Raw genomic sequence first — 24923 nt, 5'->3', positions numbered from 1 at the left:
ACTTATCAGGCACACCTTTTAAAAAGTTCACATCAGGCCTGTAATTCAGGAACAAGCATATTAAATAATTTGTAATATTTTTCATTTGATTTGGAAAGGACTTTTCTCTAGTCTAAGCAAGGCCTGTAGCCCTTTGAGGGAGTATATGTGCAATTTCAGCAGCAAAACTAGAGCCAGCAAAAGTACTCCTGTAAATACCCACTCTCAAGCAACTGTACCAAATTGTATTAAAATTCTGTATTCATAGGAAAAAGTTATCTAATACTGTGGAGGTGATGCCTATGTGAGCTGGGCCCTGGAGAGGAGGATTGTTGTCAACTATTTTAAGAGGGTTTTGTGATGCTATCTGAAAAAAAAATGTGTTTAAGGGGAATATGTGCTTATTTATGTCTTATTAATAAAATATTTTTATAGAGTTGCTGGTGTACTCCATGTTGTGGCACTCTTCTAATTTATAAGTCATTGTATGTATCAATTTGTTTGGATGCAAACTGATGCCTCTCTTTCATCTGTGAATTAATAAAAAGATTAAGCAGGCAACTGTACTTGCAAGATTTGGGATCTCCTTAGGGCCACGTGTTATCTTGCCAACTATTTAATATATATTCTGTTACCTCAAATGTAGGCATAAGCAGAACCTAGAGAGGGGGAGGCCAGTCTGGGAGGTGGGAGACTGGGATCCAAATATCTGCTTTTCTGCAGGCTTACAGAAGTTTAGGTTTTATGTTTCTCAATTATATATCCTAGAAAATGTATTTTATTTTTTTTTCTACCTCCCCAAAGCAGTAGCTCCTACAAGGGTGTAGTTAGAAAGCTTACTGCAAACAGCTGCCTCGATCCTGTGCTTTACCAGCCTAAACACTGAAATTGTAAGCCTGCCTTATCTATATAAAGTGCTTTATAAATTCTGCTTTCCCTGACACTGCTGCTTTAATCTTTCAAAATAGTAACTCCAGAGTGAGAACTTGTAAAGGGGAACGTGGGAGCACAAGGGCTTGTATATTCTTGCAGTGAAGCCCTGCAGCCCTTATCCAGAAGATAGTGCACCTTTCATGGCTGCGATACAACTCTGAATCAAGGGCAGTTTAGTGATAACCCGTCAGAACTGCTCAAGGGCTGTATGTTTTACTCTATGGGATACAAATTTATGGGGCATAGGGGGGGTTTTGCACTGCTCTGAAAGCTGTTGTAGCAACAGGAACCTCTTTGGAGAATTATGGTGACAGCATACATTTTGTTTGCCATCTTTTTGCCCCTTGGAAATCTTTCTTGGCGTGGTGTACACGATGATGCTGTAGCTGACACACCACAGCAGTGACCACAGAGGAGCTTCCTTCCAAGCAGGAGGCTGCTTGGCTGTTTCCTCTGCCCTCATGCTGCTCTGTGCTCTTCCAAGGCCCTTAAGAAGCATCCGGGCTCCTTTGCCTGGCAGGTGCCAGGAGAACCAAGCTCCTGACTGCCTCCCTTTATCTCCACACCTTCCTAGGCACTTAAAAATAGTCCAGTGATCATAGGGGTGTCAGCCGGTATTTTAAACTACTTCAGAATAGTTTTAAATAGCGGTATTTTTAAAAAATGCATTTATTTCCTGTCAGGGTGAGCAGCTCTCTCGCAGGGACCGGTGTGGGGAGGAGTGAGAAGCACTAGCACTAGCGCGAGGCTCTTTGCCCCCAAGTGGGGAATCTGGGTGCGCTCCCTTCCCTTTTGGGAGGGACGAGGTGCTGGGGATGAAAGGGCGCAGCAGCAGCCGCCTCTTCCCTCCCTTCCCGCCACGCCGCGCTGGCGGCCGCGGGGCGGGGCCGCCGCGACCGTTAGCGCCGTTGCCGCCAAAGCCGCTGGCGCGCGCGCCGCCCCGCCCGCGCCTGCGCACTGTCGCCCCCCGCCGTCGGGGCGCGCTGGCGCGGCCCCGCCCCTTTCCGGCGGGGGGCGGCGCGAGCGGCGCGCGGGTTCTGGCGCCTCCGGCCTGCGCGCGGCCCCCTCCATCATGGAGGGCTGGCGAGGAGGTGAGCGAGCGGCGCGGGGCCGGCGGCGGGGTCGCGGCCGCCCGGAGCAGCCCTGCCGAGCCTTCCGCTCCTCCTTCCCCTCCTCCTCGCGCTGGGCGGGCCGAGAGGGAGGGCGCAGGGGGGCCTCTCGGCCGCCGCGGGGCGCCGTTAGGGCGGTTGTTCCCCCCGCACCACCTCGGCGGGGCCTGGCGTGGCGGCGGGGGCCGGGCCGTGTGGCGGCGGGGGGCAGCGGCGCGGCGCTGCCGGCGGCGCCGGTGCCCGAGGGGGAAGCGGAGCGGGGGCGGGGAGGGGAGCACGCGGGAGGCTGCCGAAGCGCGGGGCGGCCGCGTGTCCAGCGGGGCGGCTCTGCTCGGCCCCGGCCCGCCTGGCCGCAGAGGCCCGGCCGCGGCTCCGCTGCGCGCTTCGCCCAGCGCCCCTTCAGCGACGTTTCCTGGACGGTCCCGGGGCCGGCGCCGCTGCGGACCCCGGTGGTCGCGTCGCGCCGCGTCCCTTTAAACCCTCCTCGCTGACAGGAGCGCGCGGTGCTGCCCGAGGAGCGGGTCGGGGCTCGCGCTCTCCTCGCAAACGCTCCGTTGCCCTCGGCCAGCCGCGCGTTTCTGGCGGCCTTGCGGAAGGACCGCGGTTTCTATGTGACACTAGCCCAAGTCTGGGGCTCTTCCTAGGAAAACTGCTTAATTCTTAGTACTTATGTGTCTTCTCGCTGCTGCAGCGTCTGCCCTCTAAAAGGTTTTTTTTCTTTCTAATAATTGCACATTATTATATGAAACATATTATATGGAATATGCAAATATACGGAATGAAAGGTCAGGCAGGGAATCATTGACCTGTTTCACTTTTGTGCACCACAGCAGAATTAAGTTTGACTTCCTGAAACACTGTGCAAAAGACTCCCAAACTGCTATTGCCAATGATAACCTGGGGACCTTGGGATAAGGCGAACAATCAAGTGCGTAAATGACTTTGATTTAGCCGAGACATTAAATAGGATTCTTTACCAATTTTCTTATTGTAGCCTGGTATGTGCCATGTCTAGCTTCACTTGAGACCCTCCAAGAATTATGTAGGAAGGAAAATCTCAGCTGTAAATCCATTGGAATCACCAACAGGAATCTAAAGAGTTATGAGGTGGAATATTTGTGTGACTACAAGGTAGACGAGGTAAGAGAAATCCAGACAAATTTGATCACTCTTTCAGCTGAAGTTTGGAGGCAAGCAAAAGGTAGCTTTGATAATAATAAAAATAGTAGGCTGTGAGGGTAAAACTTTCGCTGACATCAAACAATATATCTTTTAAACTTTGAACTATGAACAGGAAGTGGTATATTTGCCTCTTTCACTATGTTGAAGGAAGGTCTGTTTCTGAAATGATGGAGACACTGGAATAAAAAAAGTTACACCCAGAGGTAAAGGAAAATGTTGATGTCTTTAGGTTGTAGCTTGGTATATATTATGATGCTTGTCCTTTGTTTGAAGGTAACAGTCTGTTTTTCACTTGAATATTGTTGTTCTTTGAAGGAGTCGGGGCCAGGTGCTGCAGCTGCATTTGTATGGCTTCATTTTGCCAGTGAAATTCAGTTTCAGGACTTGGCTTTGTTACAGTTGCTAGTTATTTGGTCTTTTTTAAAAAAATAAAAGGGGGTACAAGGTTATGCTTGTTGATGGTAAATACAATACTAAGTGCTGTGAGTAGCTTGCTTCTTTAGGATGATGGTTGATATAACGCATTGTGGGTTGGTGGGGTTTTTTGGTGTTTTTTGTTTTTGTTTTGTTTTTGAGATTTGAGGGGTAAGTTTAGACTTTCTTTTCTGTCTGGGATGTTACTGTACACATTACAGTATACATTAATGTATAAGGATACATTAACTTACATAAGTGCTTTAACGAACTAGCCTCCTGCTGGGGTAGAGTTAGTGATCTGAGTTTTTCTTTCCAACTGTGCATTTCTTTGCCTCTAGGTGATTCACAGAGTATACAAAGTTGTGCTATCAGTTAACTTGGAAATGGAAAGCTTGTTTTTTACTTTACCTTGCTCCACAGTCCTAACTGTTATGGGGATGTCCAGACCTGCTTCACTGTATGTCATTAGTTAACTCCAGTGACTCCTTTGTTTTTTTCTGTATGCCCTGTGATACTAGATTTCAGAGAATGGTGTAAAACGTGGCTAAGCCTGTATCTGTTTCTATCTGTATTTCAAGGGCACAGAATACTATCTTGTGAAATGGAAAGGATGGCCAGAATCTTCAAATACTTGGGAACCCTTGAAAAATCTGAAATGCCCTGTGCTTCTTCAAAACTTTCTCAGTGACCAGAATGAGTATTTATCTCGGGTAAAAGAAGGCAAAGCTCTGAAAGTGAAAAACCATGTTAAAGCCTTGAAACCTGCAGTTGCAGATTACATTGTAAAGAAGGCTAAGCAAAGAATAGCTCTTCGGAGATGGAAAGAAGAACTCAACAGGAAAAAGAATCATAAAGCAATGATTCTTGTAGAAAACACTGTGGATCTCGAAGGCCCTCCTTTAGACTTTTACTACATTAATGAGTATAAACCTGCCCCAGGAATAAATGTAATAAATGGAATAACAACTGGCTGTGAATGCTCCGACTGTCCTGCTGAGAAATGCTGTCCAAAGGAGGCTGGATTTCTTTTGGCTTACAATAAACAAAAGAAGTTGAAAATCCAGCCTGGCTTGCCAATTTATGAATGCAATTCATATTGTAGGTGTGGTCCTGACTGTCCTAACAGGATAGTGCAGAAAGGTACACCGTATTCTCTGTGCATCTTCAGAACTAACAATGGCCGTGGCTGGGGAGTAAAAACCCTCCAGAAGATTAAAACCAACAGTTTTGTGATGGAGTATGTTGGAGAGGTATGTATTTTATCTTTGTTATGTAGCTGTAATAGAAGAAAGAGCAAGGTAGCTTAGTATGCTTTCTCCCTGTCTTATACTTACTGGCTTTTGCTATATAGCAGCTAAGTATACTTCTGAGTACAGGAATACACTAAACTGACATTAAAGTTGGCAGTAAAATTAACGTGCTATTCAGGACCTCCTCTACTGCAGAGCAATTTTAAAAGGTGGAAGGAACATGAAGAGAATACTGTTGTTAAATGATTGTTTTAGCTATGGACGCTGCCAAGTTTTTTAAAAGACAAATTCTTCTTTCCTTTAGTGTCAGTTGTATTCTCCTTCCTGATCATCTACTTCGGTTATTGTAGCTTTTGTTTCCAGAGCACTTTTAATACTGATCTCACTTTCCAGGCTCAATTGTTAACAAATCCCCCACCCAGTCTGTCAGACCTTTCTTTTTGTTTTGTTTTGTGCGAACTTTAAAAATAGTAATTCCAGACATATTTGTTAATTCTGACAAACATGAAGAACAAGACTTACAACATGGACATTAGAAATACAATTTCAAACAGAACTTTATGAGATTAAGTAAACATTATTCTTGAGATTTTGTACTGTGCTGAGTGAAACTGCTCTGCTCCACCATGGCTGTTAAATCAGTAGCTCCTGGCAGCCTTTCTGACCCCATCTACGGTATTTCTGCCACATAATCTGCCTTGTTACTAAGGCCAGTCCAAATAACTTCTCTTTTTTTTCTCTTCTTACTATCCTTATTATCATCTTTACTGTATTTCCTGCATTGTTCCTGTCTCAAACATTCTGACTTGTCGTGTTCTTACCCCTTCTATAAAATTCTGCAAACATGCAAATAACCAGGTAATCAAAAATAATGTTTAAGTTAGTGTATTGTTTAAAGCAAAAAAATGTGTATTTAGCTTCACACCTTAGTGATTCCCTACAGCCAAATATATTCTCAAATCTGGTTTGTCTGAAGGATGTAAGAGATGACTCTCCTTGTGAGATTGTACTGTGTTTCATGTCTCTCTCGCTGCCAAATTGGGATTTTGTTGCTGAGTCTGCACAGTAGAATGCACTTGAAATAGCGGATTGCAGATCAAGTTGCTTAATCTGTTGCTTCTGTCAAAAGTGGCTGTCATTGTTTTGCTCCTTCAGGGAGTTTCTAGGTTTCTCCCTTGAGCTAGGCTTATCCCAAGCTTAATTGCATAGATCCAGCTTTGTGCACTGATTGTATCTGTCCAAGTTGTTGGAAAATCAGGAATTCCACAGGGGCAGGAAGGCCTTCCATTACAGTAACAAATAGCAGGAAGAGATGCTTCTAGGAAGAGAAGAGATGAGTACAGGATGATAAATGTGACTAGATATCTCTTGTAACTTCAAATGTACAAAGAGAGAGGGAGGTTTATTTATTTATTTATGTAAGTAGTGAAGTCTTGTGCCTAAATGAAAAAGATATGTGGATAGAAACAATTGATTTTGTCTGTCAAAACCAAACATTTTAAGAGATTTTTTTTTTCCTGAGATAGGTAATACTGTGCAAATTACATCCAAAGAAGTGTTAGTTACTGACTAATTAGTTTAAATACCTGTATTTATGTTTTTCTTAGTCATTGTAGACAGAATGCTATCTTAACATCAAAACAGTGAATGTACTGGGTTTTTTATTAAGTGTAGGATTTTTTTCTAACTTAGTGGTGCTATTTTAGTTTTATTAAGTAATAATTATGATACCTTTTTTTCCTTTCTTTCTTTTCTTGTTTCTTTTTTAGGTGATCACAAGTGAGGAAGCAGAGAGACGAGGCCAGCTCTATGACAACCAGGGCAATACCTACTTGTTTGATTTGGACTATGACTCAGATGAATTTACAGTAGATGCAGCTCGCTATGGAAATGTGTCCCACTTTGTGAATCACAGTGTAAGAACTTATTTTTGATATTGAGAACTTGGGGAATTATTCAAATTGCAGTAGAAACATCTTCACCTATTTATAAATATTTTGTTATTGTAGTCAGATTTTTTCTGGAGTATTTTTTCATGCCAACACAGTTCAGTTAGCTAAATAATAAAATATAATACAAGAAGTAGAGTGGATTACTTTCCCTTTAGTCAGAGTAAGGCCATTGGTTACAAAGATCTGCAAATAAAAGACTGTCTGAACTGGGCATATGGTAGTACTGGGTTTGTCACTGAATTTCGAGCCCATCAGCTACTGAATCTAATAACCAAAATATTTTTTTTAGTCATTTGACTAAAGGACCTCATGTATGAAAAACACTTAATAAAATCAGGAAAGAGGCAAAGATGAGAGCAACTGTGGGATTCTTTCTTACTAAGTGGATATTATTAAATATAATCCTTCAAAAATTGGTAAAGGACTTTTTTTCTATCCTTTCTTGAGCATTTCCTTCATATGATAGTCTTTCTTTCTTTGGTATTTCTTTCATTTCACTACTACTCCCTTCCCGTCCTACCCCAACTACCAAATCTAAACTTGGCAGAGAACTCGGAAGTGAATTTTAAACAGAATATTTTTATTGTGCTTTATTTCCTGTTCAATTGAAATAGCCAAGACAAGAAGGCTGCACTGTATAAAGTGAATTATAATAACTCTTAATTCAGGAGTGATTTGTTTCTTACTGATTATGTGTTTGTGAGAAATACAGTTCATGTTTAACCAGTACAATAAGTTCGTGTATTTTATTTATATTTGCGAGCTGTTGATATAATTTGTATTTTGTGTAGCCACATGAGGGAGAAGGCTGAGAATGAGCTTTAGGTAATCCACATTGCTCTTCACTTTTGGGAGTTGCTCCAAAGTAGTCTTGTGTCAGATCATAAAGTTAAGTCAGGTTTCATGCCTGATATTCTGATATATGCTGCATTTTGTGTTCTTAAAGAACAACAACAAAAGAGGAATGCTGAGAGTTTTACAGTCTGTCTCAGTGACTCCTGACAATTTAGAAGAAGTGATATGAAGTACTGTTTAGTCTTGCTTAGTGTTCCCAACCTCTCAGCCCCATCCAGGGCAAACAATTCAGAACCCGAGTAGATTAGCACTTAGAAATTTACACATAGTATGAAAATATTATTTCTGGCCTGGAAGCAATGTTTAAACCTAAGTACAGAATAGTGAGTATATGTAGCATGAAAAATAGGTCATCTGCTTTTCTCCCACCTTTATTTTTTTTTTGTTGATTTGGTCTTTTGCCAGCTTAGTTAGTAAAACTTCTGAAGTGTATTTTACTTCTGAGTGTATCTTAAATTGCTTTAAGTTTTGTTATTGTTAAGTTTTGTTTTGTTTAGATATTTTTGCCATATCTTGAAGTTTTGCTTTTTTTTTTCTTGATAGGCTGTTGCGCATTAATGTAGCCTACTTACTGTGTAAAGGCAACTTCTTAAAAGAAGTCTACTTGAATATATGAACGTTCTGGTAATGCTGTTTATGGAAACATAATTTGTTGATTTCAGGAGATAACTTGATTTCAATCCTTTATCACTGAGAAGATAACCACTGCTTCCTTTCCTGTGACCATAATTTATTTGCAGAAAAAAGTTTCACTGCTTCCTTGTGTATCTTGCAGTGTTTATTCTTGTAACAGAAACTAAATTAACTTTTACCTTGCAGTGTGATCCAAATCTTCAGGTCTTCAATGTGTTTATCGATAATCTTGATCTGCGTCTTCCTCGGATAGCACTGTTTTCTACAAGAACCATCAAAGCTGGAGAAGAGTTAACCTTTGATTATCAGATGAAGGGTCTGTAGATCTTTACTACCTTTTTTTTTTTTTTTGTGTGTGTGTGGGAGACATGGTTTAATAGTAGATCTTGTTGCAGCCAGATAGCAGTATATTGGGTCAGGCTAATGTTGCATTTCACTAAAACAACTCTGTGGATTCTAGAACAGAAATTATCTCATTGACTTGTAGCGCAGACAGAGCAAATGGGAGATTTTGTGTGTTTTATTGTGTTTGTGTGGTATATCATGTCCTTCGGCATTCCTAGCTCAGAGGGAAGAATTTTGGTTGGAAACTCTCACAAGGCAACTTATTTGGAAGATTTGCCACAAAAATGCTCAAAAGATGAAATAAGATGAAAACATGTTTTGATACCATTTGGAAAAAAAATGGTATTTCCAGATTGACTGCTTTTGAAGTAATCTTTGTAGATGCAACTGCTTGTGACAGCTGCAAAGAAAACAGTGTCGTCTAAGGTGTATTGTAGGTTTGTGTTTATATCCTAGTGTTTGTGCTCCTCAGCTGTGGATGTGGGTCCTGTGGTGCCCTAAAACTCTCTTTTGTGTAATGTTCAAGGCAGACTGAAGTCTCAGCTGATCAGTATTGACATGGTCCTGAGGATACAAGGCCCATTTTTTCTTTTGTGTTTTGATTGACATGTGTGCTAGGTGTTGTGTAAGTCGTTGTAACATGGATATCCGTGGAATTGTGCTTAGCTTTACACGCTATTCTTGAAGAGCTAGGGTGGTACAAAGCCTTTGTCTTGGACACATTCCACAGTTTCAGTTGTGGTTTTTTTGTTTGTTTGTTTGTTTGTTCCTTTTTATAAGCTTCCTTATTTGCATTTGTGTCACAGGTTCAATAGATCTGACTTCAGACTCTGCTGATGGTCTTAGCCCCTCCAAAAAGAGGATCCGAACTGTGTGTAAATGCGGAGCTGTGTGTTGCAGAGGCTATCTCAACTGAGGCCTGGTGTCCAAAGTTACAAACACCTCGTTCTATTTTAAATGGATTTTAAGAAGACTGTACTCTTTCGCATAATTCAGAGTATTTTTACATATAAACAGGTACAATGAAAACAAGGCATTACGTTGGTATTCAAAATGGCACTGGCCAAAGAAAGAGATATAGTGTTATAGGCAAATACAAAACCAATACCATGGACTAAAAGTTTGTATTTTTTTTTTCCTAGCACTGTTATTAGGAAGCAGTAAAATGTATGCTAAGAGAACACTTGAAGATGTACCTTAATTTGAATATTGAGTGTAAACTTACAGCCCTAGGCATTTTAAGAGCTAATTTCAGTGAGATGAAAGGATATTATGTACTTTGTGTACCTTGAAAAGACAAGACTGAAGGCATTGTGTTTAAGTCCTAAATCATAGCTAACAGTCCTCCTGCTTTTTTTTTTTTTAATTTTTATTTTGCTATTTAAAACAAAAGCTCTTAAGAGATTAGCAATAACACTTATGGCACCATGGTGAAGAATTAAGGAAAGCCATCAGACTTTGTCTAGATGAAGGTTCACAAAAATGAAGATTTTAAAATGTCCATGAAATTCCTCATAAGTAAAGTCATTGGCATTAGCAAATTCTGAATGTAAGAGCAGAGTTGCAAAAAAAAAATGTTTTTAGTTTATCCAATAGAAATTTTAACTTATGTTCTGAATTTTATTTGGGATGCTACAGACAGTCTGCAATTCTACAGAGAACTTGTAAATATCAGATTATTGGTATTAACATATGCTGTTTGTTTTGATTGTATAAATTTGGCAGTCATTGCTGAAACAAATTACTGGTTACAATTTGGAAATAGTTAACAAAATAATAGGGAAAGCAGCCCCGTTGTTTAACAAAGCTGATACGTTACAAAGATAAACTCAGTTATCTGTTTAGGTACAGAAAGAAATATCCTGGGAAGTGATTTGTGTTCACAGCTGTTTTGATTATGTTTATACATACTGTGACTTTTTTATCTAGTGACAGATTTTTTAAAAGTTGGCCTCTCTTTTTTCTTGTTGCAAAAATGTTAACTTCAGTGAAGTTAGGCTAGGGGTTGAATTGACCTACTTGTTGTAGACATATGTAAGATGTTTTTTGAATGTAAAGGCTGAGAAATACACTTTGCTTCAGCTGCTCGAATCTTTTTTTTTTTTCCCGATCATCTTAAAGTTGCGTTGATTTTTATTGATAAACATATGCGAAGTTTTGCTTGGCTTCAGAAACACTGAAGAACAGTTGAGTTAGGTTATGAGTAGAGTTACAGCCATGGTCCTTACTCCAGGGATGACTTAAGTGCTTTATGTTCATGAATTAAAAGCTTGTAAAACTTGCATACCGCTCACAAATCATGTATGCGTGGATAGGGTCATGTGGATTAATGTTGCTCCATAAATGGACGCTCGCTATGTATCATAGGTCAGCTAGTTACCTTCATAAGGTATGAGGCTGTTGGCTCAGGTGAATGAAGTCAAGTACCCAGCATATAACAATTTACTTAATTTGTTAGAAAATGCCTTAAACTCTATGTTAATTACTAGTGCTCTAACAAGAGTGTTGTTGGTTGATTAAGCACAGTTGCATTTGCACTGAAGATCTGGCTCTCTGGCAGAAGGTGAAATTTTATGTGCTACTAGACAATGGTTTGTGGTTTGGATGAAGAGCGAGGGCCTTTGGAAGTGCTTTGTGAGTTTTGTAATCTACAGAGATACACCTTGAAATAGCTACTGTATATTGTTTATTGAATAAGAAGAAGCTTGCCTAGATTTAAAGGTATCTGACATTACCAGGCTTTGCTGTATCCACACTTGGATAAATGCAAGATAAATGAACAATTTTTATCATATCATGTCTCTAAGAATCGTTTATAAAGCTTACGTGGAATGTGGAGCTTTAATGTTAACAAACTCTAGATGAACTTATGTCATTCGGAATCAATAGGTTTTCTCTTGCATGTGGCCTGGTTCAGCGATGCATTCTGTGTGGATGGAATCTGTGATCTCCAGCTCCTTAATCTGTTGCAGATCTGCAGCCTTTCCTGTTGGTTTAGGACTGCCAGAGTGGCTGTGGCAAGAAGCAGAGTCTTTGCCAGATCCCTTCTCAGGCCTCTCCTGGACAAGATGACATAGAGGTGGTTTAAAGCTCTTCAGTTTTTGCCCACACCCAGTTTGACTTAATCCCAAGTAAAAGCATTTTAAAAGACAAAGTTCTACTAGTTGTACTTGAGTTTGTCTGCCTCTTCTCAAGGCAGTATTTGTTATCACCAGCATTGAAATAACACTGCTGTTCTTCAAGGATATGTATGTTACCTCTTTGTGTGATGAATAAAGGACCTTGAACTTAGACTTCGGGAGGTAACAGTATTTTGTATTTATTTGGCATAAACCCTCATGCATCCAGGTTCTCATTTAGAACCTTAAACAGTATTTTATATTTACAGTGTATTTCAGTTCACCATCTGAGAACTAGCTGAATGGGACACTTTCAAAAAAAAAAAAAAAAACCTCCTTTTGCTGTTTTCAGGAGTTTAGGGGAAAAAATTGCCAAACTGGAAAAGGAGAAAAAAACTATTTCCAAGGTCTTAAGGAGCCTAAACCAGCCCAGCTTCTGCTTCGTGGTCTCTTAGCTTCATGATGGCCACCAGTGCAGCTGGTAACCTGTGATCTGTTCTCTGGCTGGTTTTCTTAAGTAGCAGAACTAATGTTGCAGGATCATCTGTAAGAAAAGCTATTATGTATTTATTTAATCTCCAAGTCAAGTCAATCTTTTGGTTATTTCTAATGTATGTTTTAGGACTGTATACATTAGAATATGCAGTTTGTAAGCTCAGGAACATTTTCTTTTCATATTCTGTGATCTTGAGTATTGCTATCTTCCTATAGTTTTTGATAAAATAAATTAAACTTAGTTTTTCTTTGGTTGTTGTCATTCTTAAAAATCTCTCAGTTCACTGTAACTAAAGCAGTAGCATCTACTGTAAAAGTGCCCTGCTCTTACAGCCCTGGGCCCAAGGTCTATAGCCCTCTGAAGCCTTAACTCCAGCAAAAGGGCATGAATAAATCATGTGCTTCTTATTCACTTTATGCTGATAAGAACTGGTATTAGTTTTCATTGAGTTGTCTAAAACTGATTGGGTTTTGTTACATTTTGGCTTTAGGAGCCAGGAACTGTGCAAAACTTTAGTTATCAATGCAAATGAGAGGGAGATGGATTATTTTGAATTAAAAAGTCATGGGAGTGCTGGAGGAGGCAAAACTGGGTAACAAGTGATAAAGTAACTTAATAGAAACTATCCAAGGTAACAGGTTAACTGCTATTCCTATGACTTAATTTCATAACCCCATTACTATAATAGATTTTGAACAAAAATTCATGGATTTTTTTAAATAGTTTCAAAAGAACATGGAATAAATGAAAACACCAAAGAACTGAGGACAAGTTCTTTACAAAGTCACAGACACTGATTTATTGAATCATGTTAAGGTGTTAAAGGGGGTGACAACATTTACTCAGCTTAAAAAAAAGAAAGACTTAAAGGAAAAAACCTCTTTACACTGTTTTACAGTTGTTTATAAAAAAACTGAAAACTCATACTTCAATTGTATAACTACTCTATTTGCATCATCATTCATGGAAGAGGGCCGGTTGTTTACCACACTTCAAAACAAGACATTTTAATGAAGCTTGAGTTCATATACATCTTTATCAAAGGTGAACTCTTGGAGGTTGATCTAAAAAAAAAAAAAGCCACACACACTAAATTCCATTGTGTTCCAGTGTTAGTTTTGTCTGGTCTAATTTCTATCCAATTATGCTCTTAGAGAGCTAAACTACATGAGGTAGAAGGGTTTTATAATTTTTTATGAATATTTTCTTTTTGGTATTTCATAGAAGGAATAAAACTTTAGGCTGTAACCCAGCATACCATTTATGATGGTAAAATATGGTTGAAGAACTGCACAGATCAGTGTACAAGAAAATACTTTGCATAAATAGTATAAGAGTATTTGGGGAATCTAAAAAGCAAATTTCAGTATCCATAGTCATAATGTAATCACTTAAACTTGGTTTCAGAAAAGATTTTGTTGTTCACTATGTTTTCACCTGCTGCTAGCCTCCTATATAAACAGTGCAGTGTATCTGGCTGAGGTAGTTCAGCATCAGGAGTGAGGGGAATTTCAAAGTCAGACGAGCTCTGAGAGTCTTTCTTCAGCTCTAGATCAGGAGTCCTGGAACTGTCACTTACTCCCAGTAGCGCCTCTTGACTGTGAGCACTGCCACGTTCTGCATCCTCCTCTTTGCTTTTCAAATCATGGACAACATCATATGCAGAAGATCTGTTGTGCCCTGCTGGCCTGCACCGATTGTTCTGGGCCTGATTATCTTTGGTGGTTTCATGCAATGTAGAAGCCCCTGCTCTGCTCCCACCTTTGTTGAAGCAGCCGAAGTCAGAGGCATTTCTCTCCTGGGAGGTAATGAGCACTGTGTCCATTTGGCTATCCCAGCCTTGGCTCCCCTGCTCCGATATATGTGTTGACTGAGAAGAATTTTGGGAGGAGATGTGTGTCGAGTCACTGACTCCATCTGAATCACTGAAGAGTGACTGGGACCCACCACCAGCTTCTGCTGAAGAGGGGAAGTTGTCCTCATTTTCAGAGCTTTCATCCATTCTGTGGCACTTAAAAAACGCATCCCAGCGGGGCAAGTTTGCATGACACTCCTGTTGGTCACCAGTTACTCCAGAAGTTAACTCAGGGTGCTTTTGTCCACTGGAATTTGATGCAGATGTGCCATCTGCCTCAGGGGAAAGAACTTCATCTGTGTTTTTTTCAGATTCTTCTTCATCATCATCATCATCATCATTAGATTCCTCGCAGTCCATGAAGTCTACCTTGTGAGAGGTATATGCTGTGGTTGCTGTGTAACTTGGTGTGTTCTCATTGGCCCCTTCTGTGTTTTCACATGGAATCATCTTAAATGACGTGGTCTTTGCCTGCAGTTTTGGAATCTTAGGCCTCACAGAAGTTAGTTCAGTATCAAAGAGATCATCTTCATCTGTCAAGAGAAGCCTCAAATAAAATCACACTACAAACACTTAGCACAAATAATTTAGCAGAGCTTTGAGAATATGGATTTTTAAACAAAAATTCCTTTAGTAAAAAGGAAAAAGTTCTTTAATCCAGATGGAGGCTCAGCAGGAAAATACAAGGCTTACTGTCCAAAAGATCATTTTCAGTAGTGTTTGTCTTGACTTGTCTAGCACAGTGCCTTACAGAGGAAGCTGCTAGTTGTGCCCTTCCATATAAAGGTGCAGCTAGTTCTACCCTTTTGGTTTGTATTACTCAAACCACATTGCTAGTACCTGGCAGAGTCTTCTACCTGGAGCAGACAAATAAAGAGGATCCTTCTATGTAATACCTTCAGCATCATCTTGATTATTCACTAATTATTTGTAGGATCATGCCCTAAACAGGGATTTAAAAAATTAGTTTCAAGAAAGTAGTTTGCAGATTAGCAAACTAAAGAGTTTGTTTTCTCCTTATCAAAATATTGACTATTGCTTGTAGTAAGAAACACCTTTAATCAAAGCAGTAATGGAGCCACTGAAGGTGTCAAATGACTTGGGAGCTCTTGTTACTAAAAAGCTCACTTCATTTTTTCCATGTTTTGAATAAGGTTGAGTCAAACAGAGCAAACAGTCACATGGAACAGTTTCAAGATGCCAGAGCAGACATTCCTTCCTCTGGCCTTTATGCATGGGGTGCAGATCAGAGGTAGCCTGGGCAGACAGTGACATAGTTCAAGTTAGTCTGACCTCTGTCATGTGTTGCCCAAAATTTGATGCTTTGGGAGCAGCTGCAGAGAATGCAGCAAGGCCACAATAGTTCACAGGCAGTAATAAAGACCATATTCACTATAAATTAACAGCAGGGTTGTAGTTCACTACTGTGAGATTGGTTTTCATGGTAGCTTAAGTAGTCTCTTAACACTGGGATTATTTTTGAAGTAAAGCACATCAGGCCCAGCCACCTCTGAACAGCTACTGATAACTTCAGTGCGAGTCTGCTACTGTTTCAGGTTTTATTTGAATTAAAAGTTCACTTTTACACAATTAGTCCTCCATCATCCTCACAGAAAGTACACTGGTTTTGTTTGTCTTTCTTCTACCGCTTTGTTCACAGACATACAGTGAGCACTACTGCTTTTGGCATTGATTTATAAGGGGCAGCTCTGCTCAGTCTAGGTACCTACAATTGGGGCACAGTGGCACCAGAAGGTTCATGAGAGGTTTGGCTGCAAAACCTTATTCTTACAGAGCTTTTACCTGTGTCAGACAAGTCTGGTTTGTGGACTCTCTTCAGTGTTCCTAAGGGCTTGTATTTGGGTTCCACATTTTTTCTGTATGATCTGCATAATGGCTTTAATCTGAAAGGAAAAGGAAACTCAGTATTTAGAGCTCAGCAGGTACATTTTCAGGAGCAAAAACTTGATCCCAGTACACTGCCTCACACCTTTCATAAGCACTGCAGAAAGCAGAAAATCTGTAGCAGGCCCAAATTTACAGAGGTAGGAAAAGAGCTCTTGATTTCTTGGCGAGTTTAACCAGTTAAAAGGCAAAGTCTGTCATTTACCTTAAACACCACTTCAAAACTGTCTTTTAATCCCTTGTGTGGGGGTGACGAGATGACAGGAATCTACACATTTGGTTTCAATTAAGTATTTCTTTTCTTACTAAGAAAAATAGTAAAAGACAGACTCAGGAGAGCGGCTGTCGTGATGGTACCAGAGGTTCCATCACCTCCATTCACCAGCCACTTACGTTTCAATAACTTGGTCTTCTGTCAGACCCACTGGCAGAACATTGGGATACACATTCACAGGACAGATATAGCTCAAGAAATCCTTAATCTAAATTGAAGAAAAAAGGAGAAACAGTTTAACAAATTACACCAACAGTTAATGGCAGCACAAAGCAAGTACTTCAGATGTCCCATGTAAAGAACAGCACAACCCGAGCCAAACAACTATCAGAGTGAGTAGCTTTGTAATAAGAGAACAGGTTGGAACAGGATGTCGAATACTCAGTCTCACCTAACTGCCCCATGGCAGCATCAGCTGCACAGACCATCGATACCTTTGAAAGAAAAGATCAGATAAACCCACGATGGCGATTCCAACACATTCCTAGGAAACAATGATCTATCCTGTAGGAATCCCATTAGGGATCTCTTCCCTAATGCTAGAACTGCATTTTTCTTACTGGACTAGTTACTAGTTGTACAGACTGCAGTATTCCCTTCCATTCTGTTCTAGCCCTACCTACTCTAAGACTTTTTTCAAGTCTCCCTTTAGTCCTCTATAAAAAGACTGTATCGCCAAACACATCGCTTGCCCAAACGCTTCTTTTCTCTCACTGTTGTCTTTTGGATGCTCTCCAGACCACAAGTTGCTGAAGAATTTTCACCAGTTTTTAGCACTCCACTTCAAATGGGGATTTATCAGTGCTGCTAGTTGAAAACAGTTGTATGTTTGCAACCCATTCTGCTACCTATACACACCAGGAGGACCTGTCTTTTTTTGCATAGGAGGTACAACTCTTACTCACAATATGCTAAAACTGCCATATTCTGCCAGAAGAGCTGCCATATGGCAAGTACTGCTTCTTAGGACTTCCATTTACAATTCTGCAAGGCAAGGCAGAGGAAATCAGAATCATTAACGGGGTACCTTAATAGCAAGAGCATTTTTCTAGGGTGCTGAAGTGCCCATTTTGTGAGTGTAGTGCTTCTGACAAGCTGTTTGTTAGCTCCAAACCAGTTGCAGCTTAGGTTTCTGAGGAGAGAGAACTGGATCAAGTCATTAAATGAAGGTGTATGGACCTGAAGAGGGTGCTGCAATCTCTTGTTTAATTTTAGTCTTTGGTGCAAAAAGAGGAGTACGTGTGGCTACTAAGATGCAGAGAACTCCACTGGGATGTGTGGACACAGGAGAGCAGTCGAGCCAACCCAAACCTGAGTCACAGCAGATTAAATTAAGGAACACCCAAGCTCCAGGCTCTGCAAGGACATGATAGTTACGGTATTCTAACATACAAAGGCAGTCAAACAGCAGCAGTAACCTACCCTTCCAGAAGATACAAGCAGCAAAATAGGTTTGTAATCCTGCCCTATTTAACATGTTCTTCTGCAGCTATATAGAAATATTGCCAGTTTTGGGACTGTCCCATCTTCATTATCCAGATCTTCCTATTATTATGTCTTACTACAGAAAGAGATTTCTTTGTGACAGTCATGTCATTCACCAAAGTGATCAGAAATACTTCAAAAGTTTTTGTTCGTCAGTGTCTGCTCAGAAACGCAAGTTTACAAACCTCACTGTACGAAGAGTGAAAAGAGAAACAAGCTCTGTATGAACTCTCCCCTGTCCTAAAAAAAAGAAAAAAAGAAAAAAAGAAAAGAGAAAATTAGGTAATCTGTCTTCATGCTCACTTGAAAGGCAAGCACAGACTACTACTAAAAGTCCATTTTGAGCCTAAGTTATAAATAACAGGGCAAGATTCACACAAGGTTTCCACAGGATCCAAGTGCTCACCTTACTATGACATTGGATTTTTTGTTCCTTTCTCCAAACCACATTGTGGAGGGTTTGATGCTAATTATGTGTAAGCGAGTTCCATTTTGGGAAGTCACTCCGCATGGCAGTCGGTTCCCTCGAAAACAGTCATCATCCTGTCAAATGAGAAAGGAAAACTAGTGCAATCCAATAGGAAAACTAGTGCAATCCAGATTTTTTTTTTTGTCAGAAATGAAGCACTATAATAAACCTAGGCCAAGTTTTCATCCATATTCTAACTCTCTAGGAACACCACCTCTGATGATGCCTTTTGCTTCCACAGTGTAGCTGACAAATCAGTCATCAGAAGCTGCACCCCTGTGTCCATCCAGTTCTACTTGTGCTACTTACTCCAGAGTGAAACATTTTGCTTCATGAGCATCCTGGAAGGGAAGGTTGCAAACTCCTGGCACACTATGTGCATGGCTGCAGGAGGCATCGTAAAGGAGGCTTGAGATGCATTTGAATGGATAACATCTGACCCATTGAATCTGCTTTTCATCAACTCACTTCATGCATCAGATAAAATTATTGTAATATGAAAACGTTACTTCTAGCATCAGCATTTAGCCCACTAAAATTCTCACTCGTTTTTGCATTACGCCAACATTTGCTTCAAGACTCCTTTAGCAAAGCAGGGCTTTAGGAACAACAGCACCAAAATATTGGCATCTCCGACCAGTCTTTCATAGCTTTACAAAATAATACCCACCCGAGGGTGTCTGCAGGCATGAATTTGAGTGTTTCGATCTGTAGTAATATGATAGAGGATTTCTGGCATATTTTTGAACATGTCAAGTTTGTTCACATGCACCTAGAAAGAGACAATATTTATTCTTAATTGGTTAAAAGCATTTTCCAAATTGCAGCTAGAGTAATTATAAAGATGTGGTTTTGCCCTCAACAAATATTGGGCAAATGTTTAAACAATTTAAACAATTACTATCCACTAATAATGTCCCATTAGAGAACTGTTACCCAAAGATGTTTTCGATATTAACAAGCAGAACATACCTCCTATGCTACAGAAGGAGAAAGAATCAAAAGTCAAACCAGTCAAAAAGTTATCTGCTAATTATTAGTGTCACTTGGAGACAAGAAGACTTTTCTCATGGCTCCTAAGATGTAAGGAAGAGAGATAAACATTGAGCTTGAAAAGTGGAGATTAACTAACTTCTTCCTACTAACTAACTAGAACCCAGATGTTCCCGTGGATGACAGGGACTGAAATCAGTTAGCTCATTCTTGAGAACAACTGTATTTTTTTTTTTTTTTAAGAACAGTTAATAAAAATGTGCACACTTTCACATGCAATAGTCCTCTGAACAGGCATTTCTAGCTCAATGACTGGACACAATCTTTATTCAGGGTCTGTTTTAAGGCAACAATTACAGAAGTGTTACCTTGATTCCAAGTTCCTCACTGAGGTTTGTGAACAAATACTCATATCCATAGGCAGCTTTGCAGTTCAGCCACACCACATGATAGCGACTCAGTGCAGTCCAGCTTCGCACCAACTCCAAGATGCCATTTAAACACTCCTCCTAAAAGGAACAGGAACCGTTGTAAATTTGTCACTGAGAACTTCTACAGTGCAATGCTGTAAAAATGCACATCATACAAGATTTCCCTAACAGAGGTCTGGGTTAGGAATAATTATTCCTAATGGCTGATTTGGACTTACCCTGCTTGGTATATGATAAAATCTGGGATCACAAAAAGTAGTGTCCAAATATACACTCTGGATGTCTCTTACCCTGAAAGACAGCAACAATGTCAGAGCAAGCAGTGCTTCACAGCATTAAGATACACCCTTTCCCCTCTCTTCAGAAGGGGAGAATTCTTCCTCTTTATCCACACAGACCAAGCCAAAAGGGACTTGTAACTGCACTATCACTTTAACTGCAAATGTATTTAGTCCACAATGAAAACTGAGGAAAAGAGGATATTATTCCCAAATTCTCCATGCCTGCTCTATATTTTTAAATTGGTCTTTCCAAATCTCATCAACAGCTAAAGCCTCACTAGAATCTGAATTGAAATGTAATTATTTTTCTGATACCTGGTCCCTGAATGCAGAAGCTCCATTCTGGCTGCTTCTCCTTTTGCAAGTCTGAAATCCCCTGTATACAGTACAGTGCCATTATCACCTTGAAACAAAAACCTACAAACAGAAACGGTCTAGTCAGACACAACAGTGTAAAACATCAGCTGCCAGGCAGAGAAGTCCAAGGAGGAAGTTTCAGAGAAAGTGCATGGACGTAGAAACCCTGGGCTCAATTTTGTCCTAAGGTAATTTCAGAAAAATGCAATGATTCAGACTCAGTATGTCTGGGATGCGACCTCCCTGGTCAACTCTGAGCAGCCCACACATAAAAACCCCACTGGTTCTGCAAGGGGCAGTCCAGCTACTGCAGCCAAGGGAGTCTAAAAGGCACCTGAGCCAGGAAGCTGGACAGCTTCTTTTCCATGTCATGCTTAGGAATGGGGGAGCTTGCTCTTAACCATAGGTTTGCAGGTCATCTCCAAGTAGCAATTTCCTTGACTACAGGTTTACATAAAGGCCTAGGGAATGATAATCTGCCCCATCAGGGTAGCAAATAACTTCTGTCTGGACAGATCTCAAATAACACAGAGGACTGCTGGAGGGTGCTACCACATTCCTAAATAAGAGCTTTATATTCACTAACTTTTTCTAGTTAGAAGAAACTGTACTTGAGAAAGTTATAGGACAGATTTCCCAGCAGAGATATCTGGAACGTTGGAAGGACATACATGACTGATCCTGGGCAGTGACCAGCTGGTAGAAGCGTCACCTCTATATCTTCTTTCTGGAAGAGATGGGCTAGCATTATTTTCACACTGTAATCAGTATCGATGGTACTTTCACCAATACAGTGAGAGCAATTCCCTACTACCCCTACCCCTACTACCCCTACCCCTACTACCCCTAGGTACACACTGGAAAAAAAGAAGGGGAAAACAAACACAAGTTCTTTTTCCCATGCTCTTTTAAACATTGCTACAGTCCATTAAAAGTATACAAATATTGTTTGTAACCGATTACCTCACCAGATGTTTCATCTACTAAAGAAATTTGGGTGGGAGTTTCAATTTCCAATGCAATCTGTAACAAAATGAATAAATGCATCACAAGCTGTACTGAACACTTTGTTTCATATTTATGACTATACATTCACTGCATAGACATCTTTACCATCCACTGTGGCTGATGCTAAGCCTGTAAAATTATGCTCATTTCCCTGCAGTAAGTTACGCATTTCCACAGGAGAGGAAAAAAAAAAGTTATCTAAAAATGAAATGGAAAAACCCTGGTTAGGGTGTGCATGCCTAAAAAAGGCAAGTGTTGGACCTTAAGACAGGTCAGGTTGGCTTTCTCTGGCTGGAGCTTATTTTGGAAGGGTACAGAGCCTGTGCATGACCAGTGCACAGGTTCACTAGGGCTCTGTGCTGCTACAACAAAACCTCCCCTCTTCCCAATGGCTTCCGGTTACATTAATGACAAGTCACACATTGCAGATTAATCCCCTGTTTTGCTTCATCCTTTATTGAAATCCAGAGACATTGAACACAGATGTTCTGTGGCGCTCTGCAAGGTTCATGCTGCTCAGTGGGCTCCTCCTTCCCCCATCCTCCTGGTTTTCCTCTTTGTCCCAGCCAATATTTACATGCAATTTTCCTGACAAAGAAGGAAAGACTCCTGTCATCACCCTTCTAGCTTTGCATCTGAGCTGTCTGCTTGGCTTTGGGACTTTTACTGCACCAGATGGACTCACAAGACAGCACACCCCAAATTTCTGGGGGGCAATAAGAATTCTTTCAGCTGGTACATGCACAAGCCTGTAGCATTTGACATCTCTGCCAGAAACGACAAAAATCAGTCAGACAGCTATCAAAACCCTTCCTTGCTCCAGATCAGATGCAGACCTCAAAATGCATTTTAGACTAAGAATTCAAACCCATAGTAGGTGTCCAGTTTGATTATTTGCATTTTTTTTGAAGCTCAATGAATTCACAAGGCTGATGTTAATTCCACATGTTCACTGGGCTCTTAAGGGTGCCTACATCTTAGACAGTACCTTGAGAAACTCCAGGGTCTCTTCCCAGATAAACAGTCTCTCAAAGAGAGACTCTACAACCAACACTACCTGCCTTCTCTTTCCTGCTCACACCAACTCCTACCAGACTACACATCTTCTCTCAAGGGGCCTCTTTTCTAGGTCGTTCTTAAAAGATGGCAAGCAAAGAGATACAAGCCTTAAAAAAAAAAAAAAAAAAAAAAAAAAAAAAACCTACCCTTTATGCTTCCCAAGAGCATAACATTCCTATTTATTGCTCAGAGGCCTTTTTATGGAGTCCAGGATCACACTGATTCCCCTAAATCAGGAAGTATTTCAGTCTCTAAAGTCTTCATATGCACCTGGTTACCTTCTTCCTCATCCGGCTTCACAACTGAACTAGGGCCTCATGCAGACGAGTGCTCTACTTCTTTCTTCCTACCCAGACTTGCCATGCGTGTAAGCACCTCCCAGCTCCCCCCTGCATGTCCTTTGGAGCTTCAAAACCACAATTAAACCCTCTTTAGAAAGGCTCCAGGCTGCAATTCCCAAAGAAAACAACTTTCCACTTGCTAAAAGTCCTTCCTGAACTTCCGCCAGATTTAAGGCCCTCTCCTATCCTTGTTCGGAGATACAGGGAAAACAATAAAACAAAATCTTACTCATGTGATGATCTGAGCACATGTTCAAGATGTGAAAGAATGACACTTAGCATCAAATCTGCAACCAGAGATTATATTCTCCAGGTAAAACAAGACTTCAACTGTCTTGCCTAAATTTAACCTCTGAAAAAACACATCAACACCACTTAACTTTTCTGAGGGTGGGAAAGTTTCCTTCTCTCTAGAGCCACGACTTGGGAAGTTTAAACTAAAAACATAAAACTTACAATGCGATTCTCCCAAAATTTGTACTTTGGGCTAGTCAGCAGCAATTCCTTAGTAACCGGTGAGCAGTATAAGTTAACTTTCAAGCTGTGAGAAGACAAGAAAGCAGGTGAGTATTTTTTAGAGCGAGGCAGCGAGCAATGAGCAGCGGGGAGCAGGCAGGCCGCGTCCTCCAGCCCCCTCTCCCTGCACCTGCAGGGCACCAAACCCGCGGGAGCTGTTCTGCCCCAAGCCGAAACCTTGAAGGACAAGGCGAGCCGGCACCCGCCGCGCGGTACCTGCACTGCAGCCTCCTCCTCAGCGCGGGCGCCCGCAGCCCCTTCATGTGATCTAGGAGGGAAGCGGCGGGCGGTGAGGCCGGGGCGTCACCCCCGCCGCGGCCGCTGGCGGCGGTTGGGGCGGGGAGGGAGGGGGGTCTCGGCGGGGCTCACCCTTGTGGCAGTGCGACAGGAAGTAGGCGCGCGCGCGCAGGTTGTGCCGGTCGAAGCGGTCGATGGACACCCAGGGGTACTCGCGCACGCGCCCGCCGAAGCGGCTCATGGCGCCGCGACCGGTAGCGCGACCGGTAGCGCCACCGGGCCCGCTGCCACCACCCCCTCCGCCCGCGGCCAATCACGGGGCGCCCTCGGGCATACGTCATCAGGCTGCGGGTGAGGAGGACAGCTCTCCTTAAAGCGGCAACGGCAGCGGTTGCCTGGCAACGCGCGGCGGCGGTGGCCGTCGGTCCGGGCCGCGGTGATCGTTGGTCACTCCGCGGTGACCGTTGGTCCCGGCTGTGGTGGCCGTTGGTCGCTCCGCGGTGACCGTTGGTCGCTCCGCGGCCGCGGACCCGCTCGCCCTCCCGCCCGGCGGCCGCAGGCGGAGGGCGCTGCTGCGGGCGCCGCGCTGGGGGCGCATCGCCCGCCCGGCCGCGGCCCCAGCGCCGCTGCCTGTGTGGGCCCGGCCCGGCGGGAGGCGCCGGGGGAGCCGCCGGGAGCGGCCGTGGCCGCGGGGGTCTCCGCGGGCGGTGAGGGGCGTTGCGAGGCGCTCCTGGAGCTGTGTGATGGGGAGGGTGAGGCTGGGCTCCGAGCCACCGCCGTGGGCATGGGGGCAGTGTCACCATGGTGGGGTTGGGGGCCGTGCTTGTGGAGATGAGGCGAGGGTGGTGTCACCATGGGGCAGGGTAGGGGTTGGGGGTTATGGAGGTGAGGCTGGGGATCCTGTCACCATAGAGCAGGGTAAGGGTTGGGGGTTGCGGTTGTGCTGAGGCTAGGGGTGGTGTCACCGTGGCAGGTTAAGGGTTGGGGGTTGTGGTTGTAGAGGTGAAGCTGGGAGTGGTGTCACAGTGGCAAGGCAAAGGGTCGTGGCCACGATGATGGGATTGGGATGGCTGTCATGGGATGGCAGCAGGGCTGGGCCATGGAGGTAGGGTGGGAGCTGGGAACGTGGTCACGGTGGTTGGGCTGAAGTCGTGTTTGAAGGGGAAACGCATTCACATTGGGCATTATTTTATTCACCGATCTTTGAAACCAACTTTTTATGTGCATGTCCTTGCTGCGGCAGTAGGAGCCCTGCACTGTTTTTTTCTTTTCCTCACTAGTATGGTGGTGAGTGCTTAAGTAATACCGTTTTTTAGAAGACATGTTCTTTTCCTTTGTGAACTTCAAGGAAACAGAGGGAACAGAAGTGGGAAAAGAAGATAAAAAGCAGCAGCATTGTAGGACAACTGATTTGGTGAGAGAGGAATGTTGCATCTTTTCAA

General features: G+C 42.2%; 2 protein-coding genes and 1 long non-coding RNA gene across 3 annotated transcripts in view; 2 read left to right on the top strand and 1 right to left on the bottom strand.

The window, feature by feature from the left end:
- Window positions 1-24923, top strand: part of LOC148595163 (uncharacterized) — a 379939-nt gene that overhangs the window by 330058 nt on the left and 24958 nt on the right. The gene's annotated exons all lie outside the window — the stretch shown is intronic.
- SUV39H2 (SUV39H2 histone lysine methyltransferase) lies at window positions 1905-9964 on the top strand. Its single transcript, XM_088522084.1, has 6 exons — window positions 1905-2003; window positions 3016-3161; window positions 4199-4870; window positions 6640-6786; window positions 8497-8626; window positions 9462-9964. The coding sequence occupies exons 1-6, from the start codon at window positions 1985-1987 to the stop codon at window positions 9569-9571; spliced, it is 1224 nt and encodes a 407-aa protein (XP_088378210.1). The 5' UTR covers window positions 1905-1984; the 3' UTR covers window positions 9572-9964.
- On the bottom strand, window positions 13642-23748 carry DCLRE1C (DNA cross-link repair 1C). The gene is made up of 14 exons (XM_088522083.1): window positions 23614-23748; window positions 23461-23512; window positions 23185-23269; window positions 21284-21343; window positions 20992-21047; window positions 20279-20380; window positions 19901-19973; window positions 19620-19760; window positions 18929-19030; window positions 18196-18332; window positions 17975-18029; window positions 16424-16512; window positions 15929-16029; window positions 13642-14658 (listed from the first exon to the last, which is right to left on the bottom strand). The coding sequence occupies exons 1-14, from the start codon at window positions 23720-23722 to the stop codon at window positions 13658-13660; spliced, it is 2163 nt and encodes a 720-aa protein (XP_088378209.1). The 5' UTR covers window positions 23723-23748; the 3' UTR covers window positions 13642-13657.

The sequence above is a fragment of the Tinamus guttatus genome, unplaced genomic scaffold, assembly GCF_059628265.1.
Source record: "Tinamus guttatus ecotype Peru unplaced genomic scaffold, ASM5962826v1 Tinamus_guttatus_pri_ptg000148l, whole genome shotgun sequence".
Lineage (NCBI taxonomy): Eukaryota > Metazoa > Chordata > Aves > Tinamiformes > Tinamidae > Tinamus > Tinamus guttatus.
The sequence above is the reverse complement of the archived record's forward strand: the minus strand, read 5'-3'. Positions and strand labels throughout refer to the sequence as shown.

Coding starts and splice junctions, on each gene's coding strand:
- DCLRE1C (XM_088522083.1), bottom strand. CDS start 23,722: ATGAGCCGCTTCGGCGGGCGCGTGCGCGAGTACCCCTGGGTGTCCATC. Junction 21,344..23,184: donor AATTTTGGGAGAATCGCATT/GTAAGTTTTATG, acceptor ATTTTGTTACAG/ATTGCATTGGAAATTGAAAC. Junction 14,659..15,928: donor ACCAGACTTGTCTGACACAG/GTAAAAGCTCTG, acceptor TTCTCTTGACAG/ATGAAGATGATCTCTTTGAT.
- SUV39H2 (XM_088522084.1), top strand. Junction 4,871..6,639: donor TGATGGAGTATGTTGGAGAG/GTATGTATTTTA, acceptor TTTCTTTTTTAG/GTGATCACAAGTGAGGAAGC. Junction 6,787..8,496: donor CCCACTTTGTGAATCACAGT/GTAAGAACTTAT, acceptor TTTACCTTGCAG/TGTGATCCAAATCTTCAGGT.